Genomic DNA, 23,437 nt, shown 5'->3' with positions numbered 1-23,437 from the left:
ACTCTAAAATTCAAATTTAACATCTTATATACTTAAAAGACCGTACAATTCTACTTAAACCTTACAACTATTATTTTACTTGTCAATTGACAATATTGGTTGGACCAAGTCCAATTCTACTTCCACCAATGACTTAATATTAAAGAGGGTTCAAAGTAGTATGTTGACTTCTTTAATATACTCTCCATTTGCTTTATTTTATATTCCTCTATGTTGTCTTCATCCTTTTTGGTTATCCTAATATTAATATTTATTTATTAGTTTCTTAATTAGTTTACTCTTATTTTTTTCTTAGCAAAATTTTACTTTTTTATTAATATATTATATATATATATATATATGTGAAGATTTTTACTAATTTCAAGAATAACATTCGGTACAGTTGTTCTAATAAACAACTTATTCTTTATATTAAATTTTAATTATCTAATTATTAAATTAAAATTTTTTAATAAATAAATTGAATGTGTAGATTCTTACAAATTTTAAAAATCATTTAATATTTATTACATAAATAAAATTAATTTATAATATATTTTTTATAAATATACGTGAGTTTAAATCAATATATAACAATATCAAATAGTTTTTAAATTTTATAAAAAAATTTATAGACTCAATTTATTTGTTAACAATAGTTAAATCATTATAATTTAACATAAATTATAAATTATTGAATAAAATAATCTTCCTAAAAATTAGTCTTGATGAAGTATATTACTTTGGTTGTAAAATGATTATTTTTTTACCAACATAATCAAAGCCACATCCAATTGATAAGTGAAAGCAATGAGTTAGGTCAACTATTCATGAAATTTATTTATTTTTTTCATAGATATCTCTAAATTCATTAGTGTAAGAAATTAATCATGAGGTAAGTGTTGGTTTAGCATGAAATGTAATGGTACATTTAAACAAGAAAGAATGAAGTCCATTCATTATCCTACTGAGTGATTCTCTTGCTCTCTCTTAAATCATAGACAAATGAAACAGACACGTATTAAGAGGGTGGTCAGCTTTAAATTAACCCTCACCCAACAACTACAGCTGTGTTCCAGAAATGACCATGACCATGACCACCATACCCCATCCTCTCTCTCTTTCTCTCTTTGCGCGTTACTTTTACTTTCTATTAAAACCAAATCATTGTCTTCATCATTGCATTTCCTCATATCCCGCAAAACCCATTTTTCATTTCATTCCTTGAAGGAAGATCAAGCCAAACACCACAAAGCCTCAGATCAACAAAGATCGGGAAGCTCTCATCTTTTGAGGGGAATGCTGTCTGGTTCAAGGAGATGCATGAGATCACATATCACACTACTTTTCACTTCATACACCAAACTATTCTTCACAAAACTTCATCAAATTCACATGTAATAATCATCCTCGGACCAGGCTTCATTCCTCTCAATTACAGCTTCCATCATCTAAACCATTCAAATCATATATGTAAAATATTCTCCAGGTCAGTCTATAGTATTATTTTCTTTCTATTTTCAGCTCATTAGTTTGTTATATATCCTTGTGTGTTATTGTCTTCCCTTTATTACCTGTGGAAATTATTCATGGTGTGATTCACTGGTGGATCTGTGTAATGATGAAAAGATTTGACTGCACATGTGCCCTTCTTGTCTTCAACACAACTCAAAAAGGCAGCCATCATTTGCTTTTGAATTTTTATTCTACAATCAACATATTTTCAGATCTTTCTATCATGGCTGTTTCAGTTTGATCAGTGTCCTATATATCATTCTGTTGTTGGCTGTTTTCAATCATTGGATCGGAATTTCTCATGATGAGTTCCAAGATCTCGTGTGTTTGTCTATGTATATAGGATCTGGTTTAGGGTTTTCATAGCCAACAACCTGTTAGACTTTTAACTATATAATTAGTAGAATAGTGTGACTGTGAGCATATGCACCTATAAGGTAGTTCTTCTTCCATTGATATTATGCTAACATATAGACCAAAGAAAAACGACCAACCGAAATTAAGTTTTCTTTTTAAATCTTCATAACATATAAATCAATTACTGTAAGATCATGTATTTATTTATCAAATTCTATGAATGTGTGGGTAGATTCAACTTCAAGTTTCAGAACTGCATGCCATGTGGATCTCCACCTCCTCAGCTTTACCAATTATTCAATTATTGTTCTTTTTATAGCCCCTTTATTTTTTTTTCATCATTTTTCAGCATTAAGTTCTTTTTCAGTGGAAGACATTGATGGAGAAGAATAGTAAGTTGAAGCATATAGTGTGACAAAATATTCTGTAGAATAGATTCTATTTTATTGCTATCTTTTCTTTCTTTATAAAAGGAGACGTCTTTCTGCTGTCTTTTGAAAATCTTTCTTTTGAATCTCTCTTTAACTCTTTATTTTTTTTCTTTATTTTATCTCCTACCAAATATATTCCCTTGGCTCATATCAAACTTATTCTAATTGAGTTTAAATTAATGTTTGATTCTAAGTTAAGCATTTAGGTTAATCAAATCTTACATTTCTCATCTTTCAGCAATTAATATTTAGATATACATATCCTAGTTAATTTATAATCGTGCCATATAAATTGTGGGTACATGCATACGGATTATGTAGAATTTATTTAGAATGTATTTCTTTATACTATCATTCGATTATATATTAGTATTATGCATGATAAAATTATCAACTTTTATAATAATTTAAAATTGTAAAGTTTATATAATATAGTAATTGATAGTGTATAGGTTTATCAAAACTAAATTATATTATGTATTATATATAATAAATAATAATGATGTAGAAGAAAATGAAACGTTACTTTAATTAGGACGCGTCATTTCACAAAACAAAGAAACTTTCTGCACGGGAAAGGTTAGCAATTAAAATGAAAGGATTCTCAGCGCAGATTTTTAGGCATGTAGCTAATTATCCGAAAAAGTACGTTTTCTGCTAATAAGTTAAGTAATCGATCGACAATGACAGTGAGATAAATTACCTAAGTGCTATTAGTTGATTCCTTATACCATATTAACATGATAATTTCTTTTAATTTATTTAAGGATTAGAGAACCTTTTTGTCCATGTCAATAGTATATTTTTCTTTTATTAATTGACCTTTATAATTTTTATAGTTTTAAATTTTATTAACTAATTATTATCGATGTATATTTAGCTTTTGGATTTTGATCCTGAAGCCTTATCTATTAAGATATTAATCTCTATTCTCATAAAATTAGCATCAAACTTTATAATTTTACTTATTAATATATTACAATGATATATAAAAAATGTTATAATATGTATAATATATATAAATATATATTTATTTCTCATATAATTATACATAATTTTAATATTAATTTTGAATATAATTTAATAACATAATTTATATATTAGTTTATACTCATAATTTTTAATAATATATTATATTTATTATGTAGATAAAAATAATTTTTTGACACATTATTACTATACAATTTTCTTGTAATGGAATTTAAATATGTAAAATATAAGGATACACATTCAAGAAATAGAGTATAAAAAAAGTCTAGGATATCTAAATTGCTCCATGCATGTTATACATTAAAAAAAAATGAGTTAGGCCATACATATTAATGTCAGCAATGTGTAACATTTATTCCATCGATCATCGGGACACAGGTTTTGATAATTGTGGTTTCTGACAATCCCTTTTTGCAGCGTCCTATCTCCCTTTCTTTGCTTTGTTATTTTGTTTCCCGAACGTAGTTTCAACTCTTCCTCAAAATTAGATCTGCTACTGCTGCTGCATGCACTAGTACACTGTAACCAAACCTGAATAAAGGGACTGATGGCTATTAAGACAAAGCCCCACGGCCATATGTATAAAAAGAAGCTCAATGCTATGTCTCAAAGCCCTTCTTTTCTTTTTCTCCTCTGCAGGATAATTAAAGATGATACTCTATCTTATGTTACAAGTTACAATGATATATAAATTTGTTTACCCAATTGATTGTGATCATATGCTCTTTTAACCGGCTTTCACAAATTAAAGCAGCTTCATCTTAATAATAAACTTAATTATATTCTTGATTTCCAATTTCTGCAAAATATTTTATTTAGACAAAATTTGTTTTCAATCAATCTATCTTGATTAATTATCCAAAAGGCTTGGACCCAATGTCAATGCATGATGTGGTTATATATGATGACTAAACTACACAAACATTAATTATGAATTAATGTTTTTATTTCAGTAGTGGGATGCAGGTGCGCAACACACGGACAAAGGTAAAGAAGAAAAGTTATTATATATAGGTGGAACAGAAAGTGATGACTGGAAATGTAGGTTTTATGTGTATTGCCTGTTAAGTTGTTGGCAGAATCATATCCTGATTTCACTTTTTTCCCACTAAAATGACCAAACCCTTATTAATAATTAAACTCAGTCTAGCTTTGGTAGTGCAGGAGGATTTGGTTTCGGGGTGATTAAAACAAGGTTGCCGGCATTTTGTTTTTGTTCTATTTGCTTTCTTCTCTTTTCTTTTTAAATAACATGGTGGCTGCAAGAGTGATGGTCAGAGAAAAAAAACAATGTTTTGAGATATATGACTTTGTTTTATAGTCACTTTCTTTTATAGGAGATATACAGTGTTTCTTGGATAAGAGAGTGTTAACGAGGGAAAATCTTTACACACAACAGAATTTACCCATATAATCAAGAGGTCTTTGATGAAGACATGATTTTAATAATTTGGTTCTCTAGATAGAATTAAATTATAACATAAAATTAAATATTATATATCGATATCATAATCTTAAAAGAGAAAATAAGTATTTAAAAATAAATTAAAACAAAAGCGTAAAAATCTTTACGATTAAACAAGACCCTAAACAAAGATTTGAAAGGGAAAATTTTTCTAGAATAGCACCTCTCGAATTTACTCTCGTTACATTTATTTAAAAATTTAAATTGTTCTTCTAATAATTTTATTTTCAACTAAAATTTTCAAATTTCATTTCCCTATTCGTCAATATCATTGTTGAAAAATCCTTTGCACATACATAACAAAATTACTCACATGTTCAAAAAATCTTAAATGAAACACCCATTTAATTTTTTATTTCTCAACCCTACATATCGAACTAAACTTAACACAAAATTTAAATAGTATTAGCCTCCTAATTATTATAATGAAAAAAGTCTCTAAAATGAATTAAAACAAGTCTATAATATTTTTAAATCTTAACAACATCCTAAATATTAACAAATTTATGATAATAAAAAAAAACACCTCTTAATTTTTCCCCAAGTACAATTCTCCCAATACAATGTGATGTATTTCAAACAACTAAGTAAACATATTGTAAGAATAGAAAGAGAGAAGTATTATAGGAAATTTAACGAAAGCTTAGGAAGTATCAATATAACTTATTCTATAAAGATACATTAAAATTTAAAGAGGCACTTACTATTTTTATTTTTTAGTTTCATTTTAATTATATAAAATATTTTGTTTCCTATTTTTATAAATTTATATAGAAGATGAAAATAAATTTTCATTTCCTAATTGAAGAATTAATTTGTACTTCATGCACTTTTCTTCCTTGTCATCAAGTTCTCCTATAAGCTACCTTACTAAATAAAAACCTTTATAATTCTACCACACCATATTTAAAAAAGGAAACAATGTTGAATAGGACTTTTTGTTAAAGACATCATTCATAGGACTTTATTGGAATCCTTATTTTCTATCTATAATTTTACTCATCCACAAAATATATCGATTACAATAATGTCATTCCATCTATTTATACTACAAGTCTTTCCAACCAATGTTTATTAATCAGGTAATTGGCTAATGAATCAAAAGTGAGAAATTATTTTACGGTGAAGATGTATATTAAAAATCATGAAAATTGTAGTGTTGTTGTTCTAAAAAAATATTGTAATGTTGCACTTCTAAATAAAAACATTTTCACTTTCTATTTCTTAACTAGTGTTATAAAGATATTGATTAACATGTTTCGTATACTATAGCATATTAGTAAATATTACTACAAAAATACTATTACAAAGCAATTTTTACATCAATTTTAGACCAGTTTAAAGAGACGTAGAATAAGTCTATTCAGAAAGTGGGTTCTAAGCGTATTTATGATGCAGTTTGGTTTAATTTTTTTTCTTAAAATTTATCTAAATTAAATAAGAAAATTAAGTCAAGTTTAATTTGGTTTAAATGAATTATGAAATTCAAATCAAATCAATCTTTTGTGGTTTTTAAAATTTTTTATTTAAAAATTAACTAAAATATGTAATATTATATTAGTTATTTAAGACTATACATCAAAAATAAAGTTATAAATAAATAAATACTAAAATATTTTTTGACCACTTAATGTATTTAATATTAATTTTTATCTTATAATTTTAGTAAAAATATTTATTTAATATAATTTTATATCATATTAAATATTTTCTTTCATATATATTTTGTCACTTAATATTTTTTTTGAACGTTAAAAATAATTCATAATTTTTTTTCTAAAATTTAGTTTAATAACTTACAATTTTATAAAGTATCTTTTAAATATAGTAACGTATATTTAAAAGAAAATAACACATTTTACCAACTTAAAATTTTATAAAATACATTTTATGTTTTGTGTCGGTTTTTATATATGCACTATACATTTGGAAAAAAAATATCTATAAATAAGTGTAATTTGATTCAATTTAGAGCAGTTTCACATTTCAATTTGAAAATCAAACCAAACCATGCATTTTAGAAAATTAAAAATCAAATCAAATTATAAATTTACAATTTCTTATTAGTTTTTGATTTTTTGGGTCCGTTTACGATTTTTCATTTGGATGGTTTGGTTTTAAACACCCGTAGTGGACTCTAAATGAACTAGAAAATCTTTTTACTAAACTATTTAGTCAAAATTAATTAAAAAAATGACTTTTTATATGTATATTGATTTTGGATATAGTTGTTGGAACTAAAGATATATATATATATATATATATATATATATATATATATATATATATATATATATATATATATATATATATATATAGAGAGAGAGAGAGAGAGAGAGAGAGAGAGAAAGAAAGAGAGAGAGAGAGAGAGAGAGAGAGAGAGAGAGAGAGAGAGAGAGTGAGAGTTAGAGAGTTAGTTAGTTAGTTAGTTTGGATATAGTCGTTGAAACTAAAGATAAATATAACATGTTATTACCATAAATATTTGTATTTTAAAGAAGTCATTTTTTATGTAACTATATTATTGGTATGAGATATCTACTAATTCACTAATGACTAATTTTCATTGATTGATTTTTACCTTTTTTTGTACACAGGATTTGAATTTGAGACTTTACTTTAAAAAATTGAATCTAGTTCTATTCAAACCAATTGTTTATGACCACCCTGACTGAGGAAGATACGAATAGCTTGAATAGAGATGTTACTAAGGTTGAGGTGTATGAAGCGCTTATGGGTATGAAATCGTATAAGGCTCCAAGCCCTGACGGGTTCCAACCCATCTTTTATAAGCTCTTCTGGAACATTATTGGGGATGATATATGGAAGTTTGTGAGGAATGCTTTTGCTACAGGCACGTTTGATCCTAAGGCGACGGAGACTATGATTATCCTTATAAAGAAAACTGACAACCCAAGGCATTTCACGGACTTTCGACCTATTAGTTTATGCAACGTTCTTTATAAATTAATCTCTAAAGTCCTTGTGAACCGACTAAGACCCTTGTCAGATAACTTGATAAGTCCCATGCAGAGTAGTTTCATTCTAGGCAGAAGTACCACCGACAATGCAATCATTCTTCAATAAGTCATACACAGTATGCAATCATCTAGAAAGAAAGAGGGGGATGTTATTTTCAAACTTGACCTAGAGAAAGCCTATGATAGAGTGGATTGGAGATTCTGCATAGGGTTTTGTGTGACTTTGGCTTCCTAGACTAAATAATATCTCTCATCTTGCATGGTATTACCTCGGCATCTCTCTGTCTTTTGTGGAACGGAAAGCGTTCCGAGCAATTCCTGCCTAAGAGGGGACTCCGGCAAGGAGATCCTCTATCCCCTTATTTGTTTTTTTTTTGTGCATGGAAAAATTAGGATATATGATCAGGGAAGCAATGGAGAATGGCTCTTGGCAACCTATCCAGGTTGGTAGGGTGGGCCCAAAGTTATCCCACTTTCTCTTTGCATATGATGTTCTTCTTTTCACTAAAGCAAAAGCTTCAGATGTGTGAGTAGTGGAGAAGTACTACACCAGTTTTGTGCTGATTCAGGATTGAAGGTTAGTCTTGTGAAATCTAAGGCCTTTGCCTCTAGAGGTGTCACTCCTAGAAGAAGGAACAAGATATCTAATATTACCCATATTCAATTCACAAGTAACCTGGGCAGATATTTGGGTTATGACATGGTCCATCATAGAGTTTCGAGTGAGTTCTTTAGGCCCTTGGTGGAGAAAGTCCAGCGTCGGCTTGCAGCCTGGAAAGGGAAGCTCTTAAATAGGGTGGGAAGGGTCATTTTAGTGAATTATGTTGTTACTTCAATTCCAACTTACACCATGCAAATGCAGTGGATTCCTCAGCAGGTGTGCGATAAATTGGACTTGTTGGGTCGTCAATTCATTTGGAGTGGTAATATGGACAGAAAGATCAACCTAGTGAAGTGGGATATGGTTATCAAGAAGAGGAAAGATGGGGGTCTTGGTGTGCATGTGTCTCGTTGGCAAAATATTGCCCTCCTTGGAAAGCTTATCTAGGACATCCTTCATCGCCCAAATAAGTTGTGGGTGCAATTTGTCAAAGCTAAATATGGAGGAGAGAACCTGTAAAATATGTTGGAGAGGCGAGGTTCTTACTTAGTCACCTCGTTGAGGAACGCTTATGCTAATATCAATGATGGATTTCGCCTTCAACTTGGTAATGGTAACTGTAGTTGTTGGTTTGACCCTTGGCTGGATGGCTCCCAGCTCTCATTGGAGGTCCTATATGTTCCTTTGTATGATATGGATTTGTTGGTGAAGAATCTTGTTACTGATGATGATTGGAATTTGGACCAGCTTACCACAATTATCCCGCAGCTTGTCTGAAATAGGATTATGCAGATGAGAGTGGTGCTGCACCCTGCTACCCCTTGATGGAATAACACTAAGGCCAAGAAGTCCAAGAGGTGATGTATTGAAGGAAGCAAAAGGAATGGGTTAGTGTTGAAAAACCATAGGAGGAGTGAGGCCACTTTTGGACCTTAGCTCCTAAGTTTTTATTAGCATAGCATTTATTTTTATTCCTATTTTGCCCTTGTCTTTGATTTTCTATTTTACCCTTGTATCTTGGGGTATTTTAGTCTTAGAATTTATTTTCTTTTGTATTTCTCATTTTACCCTTGTATTATGGGGTGCTTTAGATCATAGGATTTTATTTTTGGGCTAAGGTATTTGATTAGGGTGGGAATAAAAACCTAGACGTATTTTTGTGGCTATTGGACCTATTTTTGGTGTTAGAAAGGCTTAGGCCCAAGTGGAGGGCAAAGGTTGCATGGTCTTATCATGCACCTAGATGTAGCCTAGCTAAACCTAAAGATTCCATCCTTGGCCACCAAGTTGCATCTAGGGTTAATTTGGATTTCATTTGGTGTGCATTTGGCTTGTGAATTTCGGCCATGCACTCTCCAAATGCAACCCTAGATGCCTCCCACTCCTATAAATACCCTAGGCTATGCATCATGTAAATACTTTGGAAATTGAATATAAAGAGAGCATTTTTGCCTTTATATAGCTTGCATGAACTTGAGATGATGAGCAAGGGAGAGGACGCCTACTCCAAGGATAAAGTCCTCCAAGGGTGATGCGTGATTTAGAGAAGGAATAAGGTGGAATGGACGAAAATGGAGAGTGTGGGTGAAGTGTTTCATGAAAGGTTTGAGAGGGCACTTTAGGGTTTGGCTCACTTCAAGGTAGATGAAGGCCACTTCTAGGGTTTTGCTCTCAAGGTGGAGATAGGATGGGTGGTGGCCGGATTTAGCCAAGGGTGACTAAGGATGATATAAAGGCAAAAATGCTCTCTTTATATTCAATTTCCAAAGTATTTACATGATGCATAGCCTAGGGTATTTATAGGAGTGGGAGGCATCTAGGGTTGCATTTGGAGAGTGCATGGCCGAAATTCACAAGCCAAATGCACACCAAATGAAATCCAAATTAACCCCAACTTGGTGGCCAAGGATGGAATCTTTGGGTTTAGCTAGGCTACATCTAGGTGCATGATAAGACCATGCAACCTTTGCCCTCCACTTGGGCCTAAGCCTTTCTAACACCAAAAATAGGTCCAATAGCCACAAAAATACGTCTAGGTTTTTGTTCCCACCCTAATCAAATACCTTAGCCTAAAAATAAAATCCTATGATCTAAAGCACCCCATAATACAATGGTAAAATGGGAAATACAAAAGAAAATAAATTCTAAGACTAAAATACCCCAAGATACAAGGGTAAAATAGGAAATCAAAGACAAAGGCAAAATAGGAATAAAAATAAATGCTATTGTAATAAAAACTTAGGAGCTAAGGTCCAAAAGTGGCCTCACTCCTCCTATGGTTTTTCAACACTAACTCATTCCTTTTGCTTCCTTCAATACATCACCTCTTGGACTTCTTGGCCTTAGTGTTATTCCATCACCCCGATCTAGTAGTTTGGAGGGGGAATATATCAGGTTCTTATTATGCGAAATCTAGTTATGATTGGCTGTTAAAGCGTTATACCTCTAGCAATGGCGAATCATGGGCCTGGATTTGGAAGTTAGATCTCCCGGAGAATGTAAAATTCTTCTTGTGGCAGGTGGGGCATCAGGCTCTTCCTACCCGTGCTTTCTTGAAAAGACAACATATTAGTTCTAATGCTACTTGTTGAGATTCATAGTGGTGAATCAACTCACATTTGGAGATTAAAGGTTTTGATGATAACAAAGTGTGGAACAAAGCTGACCAAGGACATCAACAAGTCAGAAGTCAAAAACAAAGTCAAAGAAAAATGTGGCTATTATGTTGTGTAATAGGAGTAGCTTATAAATTGTTTTGTTGAGCTTATTTTTCGTGTGTATGCTTTGTGCATGAGCTAATCTTTGTCTAATCTGATTAGGAGTGAGTACGATGATGAGTTTAAAAGCTTAAGAAGTTATTTTGAGACATAAAATTGAGTTTTGAAAATTGACTTAAAATAATCGATTATCATTAAATATAATCGATTATTCCAGCAACAGGTAAAAAGGATACCTTGCTGTAATAATCGATTATTTGTGAAATAATCGATTATCCCAGAAATCACTCTCTAAAATAATCGATTATCCTGCAAAATAATCGATTAAATTGTTCTTGGTTGATTTCCAGAAATCATGAAGAACAAAATAATCGATTATTCTTTAAAATAATCGATTATCTGGTTCTGAAAAACTTATAAATAAGTTTGCACATTTTGAAACTTAAGAATAAGATAGAACAGAGAATCAAAAAGAGAAAAACGTGATTGTGAAGTCTTTGTGACATTCTTGGAGAGTTTTCTTTGTGAAATCAATAAGAAAAATGTTTTTGAAATGCTTTGAGAAAAGATCATCATCATCATCACATTCTTGAAAAGAGAAAGATTAAGATTTGCTTCTGAATTCCAGGTGAATTCGTTCCTTAATTCTTTGTGAATAATTGTAAATCTTGAGTAGGTTTCTCAAGTGCTAAGGAATTCTTGTAGTGGGTTTCTACAAGGGGTGCTTTCTTGGGGTCAAGAAAGTGGTTATCTTGAATGTAGGAGTGTATGCATGTGTGGTATGCTTGTAAAACTTCTTCATTAAGATAGTAGAACAAATCTTGATCAGGTTATGATTGAGGACTGGATGTAGGTTACATGTGGAGTGGCTGAACCAGGATAAAAGACTTGTGCAATCTTCTCTTACCCGTATCCTTTACTTTGAGTATCCTTGATTAACATGTTTGTATGAACAACATTGATTTGAACTGAATCAAAGTATTACATATTGATTGTTCTTGAATTTGAATCTCATTAATGATTAATCAAGAAAGCATATAGGATTCATTCCTCATTAGCAAGTCTTTAAGAAACTTCTTTGAAAATTCATAATTAGAAAAGTTTGAATTGAAATAAAGATCCTAAAAACTATGAAAATTTTAAAGTGTCATAGAATCCAATTCACCCTCCCCTCTTGGATTAAGTCATTCTTTTCTATCACTACTTGCCCATGGTGTGGGGCTGATACAGACGACATGACTCACATATTTTGGAGGTGTAGTGAGGTCAATAGAGTTTGGAGGTTGCTTTCTACTAGCTTAGCTAACCCAAGTTGCACTGATGCTACAATTCTGGAGTGGGTATGTCGCCAGATTCTATGTTCAGGGAGTCTTGTTCCCATTGCCCTTTGGGAAATCTGGAAAATGAGAAATGAAACAGTATTTCAGAATGATAGAGTTTCCCCGATGATGATCATTAATAGAATTTCCCAATTATGAGAAGGGGTATGTAAAGTGTTTGGGGCTTTTAGGGTACAAACCAATCACGCTACTGCTCCTACGAGTAGATGGGTTACCAGTATTCAAGCAGCTAGAAACCAAGTCACACTACATGTTGATGGCAGCTGTTGGAGAAATCCTGGGCTAGCTAGATTTGGTGGACTCATTCGTGATTCTCATGGTTGTTGGGTTAGAGGGTTCTATGGGAACATTGGCCACTCTAACACCCTTCATGCTAAATTAATTGCCATACTCCAGGGACTGAACTTGGCTTGGGAATTGCACTATAAGGATCTGGTGTGTGTCTCGGATTCTTTGCATGCACTTCAATTGATCAAGCAACCTACCATCCTATCTCATGCATTTGCTACACTTATTGAATCCATAAAAGATTTTGTGAAAGAAGACTGAAAGGTGGAGTTTATGCACACTTTGTGGGAAGGGAATAAGTGTGTTGATATTCTCGCCAGGAAGGGGCCCACAACAAATAGGCATTTGATTGTGCTTGAAGAACCTCCGTCTATTTTGGAGGATGCTCTTCGTAATGATAGAGATCACATGTCTTTCTTGAGAAATTAGTTTTTGTTTCTTTTTCTTGTTTGTTTGTCTCCTACTACCATAAAAAACCAATTGTTTGTTGATCTTTTTCAAAAATTCTAATTATAAGTTTCTAAGCCTTGTATAAAAATAAAAATAAATAAATTAAAATTAAAATTAAAAAGAAAATAAAGAAAAATCCATTTTCTTATAAAAGTAAAGTTCCTACTTATGAGAAAATTGTTAGTACTTTTACCTTTTCTCTCTCTTCTAAAATGGACAAACTTAGCTACTATCATGTAAAGAAGTTATCACTAGTGGAAAAAAAAGCTTTTAAAATCGATTATTTTTAACTTTTAAAAACGGTTCCGTAACCGATTTTAAAAGTTAGACTTTTAAAATCGGTTAAACAACCGATTTTAAAAGTTAACTTTTAAGATTGGTTGTTTTATAACCGATCTTAAAGGTCCGGGCGGTGAAAAAAAATTAAACTAGAACGGGCCGTTCCAAAACTGGAATGGGACGTTCTAGGCTGTTCAAAAGGCCTAAAAATTTGACTTTCAGTACGGGCCGTTCTCCATGGAGAACAGGCCGTTCTCCTTGCAGAACGGGTCGTTCTCCTTGCAGCACGGGTCGTTCTCCATGGAGAACTGGCCGTACTCCTTGCAGAATGGGCCGTTCTCGTTTGAGAATGGGTCGTTCTCCTTTGAGAACGGGTCGTTCCAATTTTAAAATTTACCCAAAATGAACCTACAAAGAAAATAGAGACAAGAGAAGAGTATGAGAAAATGAAAAGAGACACAAGAAGAGAATGAGAAGACGAAAATAAAAACGAAAATGACAACGAAATTTACCTTATTAGAGACTTTAGAAAATGAGAGCGTAGAGAGTACAAAAAGGAATGGAGGGAAAGATTAAGAGAATAAGAATGGAGGGAAATATAAAAGATTTGTGACGATACTTTTAAAATCGGTTATTTCAGAACCGATTTTGTATGTAGTATACAAAACAGTTCTTAAATAACCGATTTTAAAAGTAGCACTTTTAAAATCGGTCATAAAATAACCGATCTTAAAGTACTTTTAAGATCGGTTAAATTTTAACCGATCATAAAAGTGTTCATGTTATTTACAAAATTGCCACCGCGTCACTTTTAAGATCGATTACCTTGTAACCGATCTTAAAACTCCGATTTTAAATCCAATTTTTGCACTAGTGTATTCATGCATTTAATGAAGATCAAAATGGGGAGAAATTATCTCTCAATAGATACTCTCTTCGAGACTATATAATACGTTGAAGGACAGCGCTGGGCGCAATAGAAATTGCAGGTCTCTGGCTGAGAATTGCGCCGGGCGCGCACTTAACGCGCCGGGCTCTCATTTGTGTTTCAGAATTTCACTTTAGAGTCTTCATAAAAGTTGTAGCCTTGGATGTTAGATTTCCAATGGCACTGGAATCACTCAAAAAGGAGTTTTAGAACTCCAGATATGGCCGTTTTAGTGAAGAGGGGTCAGGCTGCCAGCTTTACCTATAGTTGTTGCGGTTTTTAGAATATTTAACAAGGTATATGAATGAATTAAGACTTGGTGTCTTCATGAGCGTTGTAGGAAATTTGATTATCTTTCATATGAGATAAGGATGAGCATGGTAGGAGTAGTATAACTCATGATGTGCTATTTTCTGTGAAGGTTGCCATTTCCCATTTAGTGATTTGGTTAAGTTCAAAGTTGTTTTAGGTGCTTAGGTTGATTGGTGTTGTTTGGGTGGGTAATTTGACAGGATAGACGAGTTGTAAACAAGATGGATAAGCCGTATTATATGTTGAATATGTTGTGTGTTGTATTGTATATGCTGATATTGATGTGTTGCGCTGAGCGCGGCCCTTATCGCGCTGGGCGTGAGACTCCTTGGGAGTCTCTACCTTGTGGGCGCTGGGCGCAATTTGAATTGCGTTGGGCGCGAGACCAAGGGGAGGTCTCTGCCTTCCCCGCGCTGGGCGCGGGTATGGGTACACCGGGCGCGCGAGACTCCTTGGAGTCTCTGCCTGGCATGCGCTGGGCGCGTGTGAGCCTTGGGCTCTCTGGCTGAGCCCCGCCAAGCGTAGGCATACCTGCGCTGGGCGCGCTAGCCCCTGGTGCTCTCTGGTTGTACCGCGCTGGGCGCGACCATGAGTGCGCCGGGCGCGGAGATGAGAAATTTCTATATGTTGGTTAATGTTGTTTTATGCTTAATTGAGTTGTAGACGAATATAATGTGATGACTAATGGATGATGTTGGTTGATTGATGTTGAGTTGTATATTTGTGTTGTGCTGCAAGTTGACATGTTGAGTTGTAAAGTTGAGTTATGTTACAAGTTGATGTTGAGTTGTACAATTGAGTTGTGTTGAAAGTTGATGTTGAGTTGTACAGTTGTGTTGTGTTGCAAGTTGATATGTTGAGTTGACAACGTTGTGTTGTGTTGAATGTTGATATGAATTGTTGTAGGCCATAAGGGCTGAGTTGCTGTAGGCCATAATGGCTGAGTTGTTGTAGGCCATAATGACTGAGTTGTTGTAGGCCTAATGGCTGAGTTGCTGTAGGAGATCTCCGAGTTGATATGCGTGATGACGCATTGTGATGGAATCATGCTTTGGAGTGCAAGAGGTGACATACTCAAAGAACCAAGAGGAGTTGGCTAGACATGAAGGTTTGGGCCAGTCAGGGCCCAATGGGCCTGATGGGCCTGGGAAGGCCCAAGTTGAACTTTTCATGGGCCATATTTTGTTATAGCTATTTTCATATGTTTTGTATACATCATGTTAGTATAGGTATCATATATTTTGGTCTTGTATTTTGGACCACATAGAGTAGTATTTTAGGTTTTAGGCTAGTTGGGCCTAGTTTTGGGCTTCATGGGCCTTTGGGCTTTTGGTACCCAATATTGGGCTCATTTTCATTCTTGTAATTTTTCCTTTCCATTGTAATTGTTTGACCAATGTAATTAGGTCATTAGAATAGGAAAATACAAGGAATACTAAAGTATGCTAATTAGGTTAAATTAGGTTTAATTTGGAAGTCATTTAAGTTACATTTGAGTCACATGTTTAGCACCATGGGTGGCTGAACATGTGCCACTCAAATTAACCCTAAATGACTCTCAAATCACACCTAAATGCACCTTGGCACCTAAATTTTCGGACTTACACATGTGCACCAAAGTTTGAATTCAAAATTCAAATTTGAATTCAAACTTTAGGCGCCATTTTGTGAGGCTTTAGTTTAGGCACCTATGGGTCATAATTCCGTGCATACTTAAGCCATTCTTTCACCTTTTGTATTCACTTTTGATCATAATTGAAATTTGTGAGCCATTGGCCGAGTTTCCTCTCTCAAAAGTCCCTTAGAGTTCATCTTCAAAACCTTAGGATTTCACCTTAGAATCCTCCTCTTTGAAGTGTGCTCTCCATTGATGCTTGAGCTTGGATGCTTCCCTCCTAGTTCTAGGTTGAGTGCATCCGTGAGTTCTTAAGCTTCTAAGTGTTCTTGAGTTGAAGAATCAAGCCTCCATTGAAGAAGATCCGGCCTAAGCAAATCCGTGGAGAAGATCATCCATCACTTCTCCTAAGTTTGCTATCACATTGTGTGCTTATTGCTGATTATGCTGTAAGATCGATGAGTTGTATGCTAAAGATGTGAGATGTGTGCTATTATGGCTAAATGATGTGGTACTTTAAATGAATTTTGTTAAGTTGATTGATGTGTTGATTTGCTGTGCTGATAGGGGTAGTTGTTTACTATTCATATATTTATATATATGTATGTTATTTCTTTTCACTAGCTTACCCTTTGTTGTTTCCATGTGGTTTGGACTGCGATGATCATACTATGTATGGGAGCAGAGCAGGGCTAGGCGGGTGGCTAGTGGTGAGTCTGCATCTGGCAGGCGGAGCTGGATCCTTGTTGATGCTTTGTTGTTTTCAGCTACTTGGTGTAGCCGTTGATAATGTATTTTGTTTTTGTACACTCTAACTCTAGTCGGATAGGGACTTTGTATATATTTATATTCTAGACCCTATATTTATATACTTGTCCTTTTTGTCTGGCGTTTTCGGTGTACAGTGGTGTGTGTAGTGACCAGCCGGGTCGTTACATAAAACATAAAACTTGTTACTAAGTAAGAGTAAAAATGAGTATTGTCCTGAACAAATGATCATTCAAATATTATTATTGTTATTATTATTATTGTTGTTGTTGTTGTTGTTGTTGTTGTTGTTGTTGTTGTTATTTATTATTATTATTATTATTATAATATACGATCGGGTCAGGTTGGATAACAGGTTGAAAACACAAAATTCGTTACCAAACTCGTACAGGTTTTAATCAAGTTGGATTGAGTTTGACCTAACTCTGAAAAAATCAAATCCGAACTCATTGCGTTGGTTTGGATCAATTCGAGTTTGCAAGTTACCTGTATCTGCTTACACTCTTAATTTTGGCTAGCGTAACAAATCATACAAGTAAAACAAGTATTTCTCAAAAAATCTTACACAATACTCAATTAAATTAAATTTTACACTGTCTAGCTAGGTTATGAAAGGATGTAAATGAATTAATATTATAAAAATGTTGGGAGTTGATTTCATATTGGATCGGATCTCACATGTACTAGATGTAACGACCTGCCATGATTTTCACTCTGTGGAATCGTACTAACAAAATAAATCAACTAAGAGAGAGATTATTAAATTGGATAACAATAGATATACACATATAGGTTATTAAATATAACAATGACTACTTGTTCTAATATATTTGTTTGCAATATATACAACTTAAATAACTTTTATAGTATATTATTAATTTTAAATTATATATTTAATAATGCAATATCTATGTAAATATTACATATATTATTTTGTGATATTAATTACAAGCATATTATATATGTACATATTATTTATATTTTTAATTTGTATTAATATACCGTTTAACATGTAATTTTTTTATGTATTTTTTTACAAAATAAAAATAAAAATAATTTTAAATAAGATAGAAAAATTGAAATTTAAAATAAGATATGAATTTATTAAAATTTATAAGTATAAAATATATTTAATATAAATATTTTTTAATAAAAATCGAGTCATGCGGTTCAACTAGTGACCCACCGGTTCAACCTTTGACCCACTGACCCAGTACCTTAACCGGTTCGATGACCGGTCCGGTTTTTAAAACTATATATATATATATATATATATATATATATATATATATATATATATATATATATATATATATATATATATATATATATTATTAAGGATATCGCTCAATCAAAGACGAGATTTTCAGAAAGATAAGGATATAACAAATTTTGTTTCCCTCCTAAATCCTAATCTTCTAAGCTGAGGAGAAAGAAAAGTTAAGGACGGCTGGAATTTATTTTTTTAACTACAAAGAAGAAACCCTTACCTCTCCCGGATGTTGGGCCTGATTTTTTTTAATTTTATAAAGCCTATTGCTTATGCACAACTGAAGCCCAATTACCTATGCGGGTTAGCAGGTTGTAACGAGCGAGCCCACTATTTGACCCGATAGGTTGGCAGGTTTAGAGCAGGGCTAGCGGGCTGAAATGATGGGTCTGGCCTGCCAATTTTTGGCAGGCCAACAGACTGTCCGCGAGTCACAACCCATTTTATCATCCCTACTTGAGTATACTAATAATTCAATAAAGTTACTTAAGTGAACCTAGCAAGCCATTAGAGTTTGACTCATTGAAGCAAGGACCCATGAAATGTAAACCTCCAAAAGTCATCTCGCTTAAGTGTGACAAGTGGTTGCTTCAACTAAACTTGATATCAAAAATCCCTTCTTTGGACTCACTTAAGTGCTACAAGTTTAGCTTAAGCAAGGCTTGTTGCTCAAAAATCCCCTCTAGTCTCACATAAGCAGCAAGATTCGTTGTGAAAGTTCCGTTTACTAAAAGCTTAAAGAAGTAGTAAAAACACCTAAAAATGTTTTTAATGACTATTACATTCTCAAGTGTATAGCCTCCCCTAAAAACACACTGCATATTGCATTATATATACATACACTTACTTGGTCCTTATCCAATATCCACCTTCACAGCTGTAAACAATTTTTTACTGAAGCACTTATATACAAGGACGGATACACATGTATCCTAGTGGGGGCACTTGCCCCCACTAACATTTTTTTATATTTTATTAATTTAAATATATATATATATATATATATATATATATATATATATTATATTAAGATTTAGATGTGTTTTTATTCTCTTAATTGTAAAATTATTGTTTTTAATTTCTATAATTTTTTAAAAATTTTGTTTTAGTCTCTCAAGTCATCAATAACATATATAAAAATGACATATCAAGATAGTAATGTAGTTTCAATTAGATTTGATATAATGTTTTTACGGATAAAGATATCAATAGATAAATTTTAGACAGCAATATTTGATAGATTTCCTGACAAAATTTGAGTATAAAAATTGAAACAAGATTTTCTAAAATTTACAAGGATTAAAAAGACCAATTTTTAATTTGAGGAACTAAAGACAAATTTACCTTAAATTTGATATATTAAAAATATATTTAAGTCTATTATAAATTTATAATAATGTAGTCACACTTGTCATGTTAAAAACTAAGTGCTCTCACTATTTTCTATATTTTTATTTTGTTAAAAAAGTCAAAGTTAATATATTAAGTTTTTGAAAAAAATAAATCTTAAAATAAGTGTCATGTTAGTTTTTTAATATAATATTAATTATCTTTTATTTTTCATTTATATCCTTCATAATATTTTTTAGAAAGTGAATATTGTATTGTATTATTTATAATAAAGAAGATTAATTATAAGTTTTTTATTTCTAGTTTGTATGAAACAACCTAAAACGATACTTATTATAAAATAAAGGGAGTACTAGTTATAGTTAAATCAAGCCAGTAAAGGGATTAAGGAGTGATAATTGATCTAAATTCATATTATACTATTTTTAAAATGAAAAAAGGTTAAAATTTTGATACGAGATATAGAAAGAGATATTTTTGAAAGTGTTAAAAATGAGAAAATCATTCAATATTTTTAAAATATAAAATCTCATAAAAAATAATTTAATGTATATTTATATTTAAAAAAAATGTAAAATTATATATTTAATACTACAAATTTATATATTAATATTACCCCACTATTTAAAATTTCTGGATCCGTCACTACTTATATACCCATATTTTTGCAAATATTCCTCGATATGTTTAGAAATACCCCTTTCCTTTTATAAGTGATAACCACAAGAAAAAGTTTAATATGCATATTTTATCTTCAAAAGAATCAATACGGTGTATGCCATATCATATGTGATAATTAACAACTCAGCCTTATCGAACATTATCATCCAGCTCATTTTTCATCGTCTAAATTAATATTATTGACTGTGTCAAACGTTCTTTAACATAAAAAATAATAAAAAGAAGTTGTATTCATAGAATATACTAGTAACGACGTGTTAGTAAAATTTCCAAAATCCAAACTAGGTCGTATTAGCCAGCCTAGCTATTAGGGAAAAAGACCCAATCAAATCTCATCGATACAGGACAAAAACAAAATAGAACATCCAAGCTAAATCAACATCATGTCTCCAAACAAATAGGGTAATTAAACCGTAGTCTAGTAATATTCATATATTAGATGATATGTATTTATTTTTTCTAAAAGCAATAATATATAACTTAAATAGGTCAATAAAAATAGTATAACCATGATATTTAATAAGCAACTAAAATCACATAATTATAATATTTAATAAAATAAAATTATTCAATTAAAATTTAAGATATCAAAATTACATAATTATAATTAAAAAAAAAATGCTGAATCAAAATTTGGTAGAACAGTATGTCACAACTACAATAAAAAACGTATTAAATCCTTATATTGATTTATTTGTATTGCTTATTCTGTGCTGTGGTGAGAGTGAGAACCAAAAAAAGAGAAGACAAGGTAGGGTGTTGTGATTGTTTGTCGAAAACCAACCACAGGAGTCCGAAATGAAAGGATCGTTCTCATTACACCTCACAGCCAACCCTTGTGATACCCAAAAAAGAAGAAGAAAAAAAGAAAAGAAAAAAAAGGGTTCTCTCTCTCTCTCTCTCTCTCTATGTGCCACCCTCCTCCAGGTTGCATCCCTTTGAAAACCTAAATCCTGTGCAGTTTTTCTCCATCCTCCCCAGGTTGGGAAGAGTGGGGGGAGAGAGAGAAGAAGAGCCAACCTACATGCCTTTCCACCCCATTCTCCCATGCTTATTAACCTCACCCTCTCTCCTCCGCCGCCGCCACCACCAACTAACTCACCCCTCATATGGGAAAAAAATAGACAGCCAGCACGTTCATGTAAACGCATACTAACACAAGAACAAGAACAAGAACAAAACCCATGTTGTTCACGCATGCATTACCAGTCCTCAACTCAATCTTCGACCTGGTCACCGTAACCTTCATCTCCGGCTTGATAATCCTCTCCGTGCTATCCCTCTGCTTCATCTTCCACCTCCGCTTCAAATCAAAATCCATCACGCACCTCCAAGGCTTCAACTCCCTCTGGACCGTTAGATTCCTCCTGGTCTTGTTCATATTCCTATGGTCCATCACGGAACTTCTTAGGCTACCCTTCTTCCGCCGCAAATACCTCTACCCGTTCCTACCCTCCTTTGCGATCTCCCACCAAGCGAACCTCTGCAAAGTGCACATCGTTCTCAACCTAGGGTTCTTCCAACCCGCGTTTCTGGTAACGCTCTTGTTCCTCCTCAACGCCTCCATCAAGAAGAAGACACCCAATGACGCCTGGGCCATAACGTTCGTGCTCCTCACGTGCCTCCCCATCGCCACGCTCCAAGCCCTGCTCATATTCTTCTCTCCGCTCGAGACCCGCGTCCCGGTCGAAACCTCCGTCGTGCTCGACGACGGCTACGGCTTCCAGACCGTGCTTTGTGCCTACCCTTTTCTCAGCAGCGTCGTCTTCGCGGGCTTCGCCGCCGCCTACTCCACTTGGTTCATCTTCTCCGCGTGGAGGGTTCTCACGCTCGTCATCAACAAGGGCCTGCGCGTCAGGATCTACGCGCTCTCCGCCGTCATCATGATCGCGCTGCCGCTGCAGGTGGTGGCGCTCGCCTTCAGCGTCCTCTGGAGCCCCCACGAGAAGCTCTACGGCGTCGTTTCCTTCGTCGGCTTCCTCAGCGCGCTCTGCTCCGCCATCACCGGCGAGGGCATTCTCGTGATTAAGCCCATCTCGGATGCCCTCGACGCCGGAGTCAGCTCCTGCGGCGGCTGGAACCCCGCGGAACCCGCCGTCGCCCACGTCGGGGAACGCTGCGTTTAGAGGGAGGGTAATATGGTAATTAAATTATGTTCCTGGAGAAATTGAAACATGCATTCTTCATGCAAGGTTTTCTTCTTGTGCACGTGCAGGACACACGTGTGAAGATGATCTTAAAGGGGAACCGGAATTATACTTCTCGTTCTGTAATTTACATTTACATTGGATCTATTTTTTTTTTCTTTTCGGGTTAAAGATGTTTTTCCCTTTTTTTAAAATTGTGTACCGAAATTTTGTGGTGCTGTTGTTCTTTCTTTTGTTCTCATCGTACTCCAAGATTAACTCTACAATATAGATGAATGAATACTTTTACATTTTGAAGTCTAAGTAAATGGAATTATTTATAAGTCGTTGAATGTTTTAGTAAATTTATCTGTTGTATTAAACAAAGTTTCCCAGTTGGAAGTGGGAATTAATAAAGATTAAAGTGCTCCATCAAAACGTTTGTAGCTAAATGTATTCGTTTGGAAACCTCTCTCGCATTTGCTCTTCTTCCAGTGAGATTTGTGAAAATAGAACAGAATCGAAAAATATGACATACATGATTTCGTGTCCTATTATTTGAGAAATTAGATTATAGCTAATTGCGTTTTCTTTGAAATTTACTTAAATAGTTAAGGAATAGCCACCTAAAATCGACCTTAAAATCTTAAATTATGGAAATTATTCACTTGAATTAATTGGATATATTGTTTGCTAATTATTGGATGATAGATTAAAATAAAAATAAATAAAAACGAATCTATGAACTTAAGAATTGGAACATTTTGCAAGAGTTCAGAAAATCAACCTAAATATTTCTCTTTGCGGCTTTTTCTATTTAAAATGCAAAACAGTCGCTGAAAGTGATTATGAAGAAACTCACTTTACATTAACATATAGTGTTTGATTGGAAAGGAAAAAGATTTTTAAAAATATTTTTTATTTGATTTAATTTTTAGGAGGGGAGGAGAGGGAAGTAAAATATCTTCTAACCCAATTTTAACTCTCCTCCAAT

At 33.2% G+C, this 23,437-nt stretch overlaps 1 protein-coding gene and 1 long non-coding RNA gene across 2 annotated transcripts; both read left to right on the top strand.

Moving 5' to 3' along the window:
- The first annotated feature begins 680 nt into the window (after window positions 1-680).
- LOC114917056 (uncharacterized) lies at window positions 681-4,493 on the top strand. Its single transcript, XR_003805783.2, has 2 exons — window positions 681-1,468; window positions 4,226-4,493. It is a non-coding gene; the product is annotated as an uncharacterized LOC114917056 (long non-coding RNA).
- Window positions 4,494-7,395: 2,902 nt separating this feature from the next.
- On the top strand, window positions 7,396-8,766 carry LOC145958657 (uncharacterized). The gene is made up of 3 exons (XM_083076165.1): window positions 7,396-7,792; window positions 8,112-8,244; window positions 8,403-8,766. Exons 1-3 carry the CDS (start codon window positions 7,396-7,398, stop codon window positions 8,764-8,766), a joined length of 894 nt encoding a protein of 297 aa, XP_082932291.1.
- Window positions 8,767-23,437: the final 14,671 nt, after the last annotated feature.

The sequence above is a fragment of the Cajanus cajan genome, chromosome 6 (assembly GCF_000230855.2).
Source record: "Cajanus cajan strain Asha chromosome 6, NIPB_CcT2T_4, whole genome shotgun sequence".
Classification (NCBI taxonomy): domain Eukaryota; kingdom Viridiplantae; phylum Streptophyta; class Magnoliopsida; order Fabales; family Fabaceae; genus Cajanus; species Cajanus cajan.
This window is presented reverse-complemented; position numbering and strand designations above follow the sequence as displayed.

What these genes read in the sequence shown, in the direction of transcription:
- LOC145958657 (XM_083076165.1), top strand. Translation starts at nt 7,396, where the DNA reads ATGACCACCCTGACTGAGGAAGATACGAATAGCTTGAATAGAGATGTT. An exon ending in TAGTTTCATTCTAGGCAGAA is followed by an intron (nt 7,793 to 8,111) that starts GTACCACCGACA and finishes TGGAAAAATTAG; the next exon opens with GATATATGATCAGGGAAGCA. An exon ending in AAAGCAAAAGCTTCAGATGT is followed by an intron (nt 8,245 to 8,402) that starts GTGAGTAGTGGA and finishes TAACCTGGGCAG; the next exon opens with ATATTTGGGTTATGACATGG.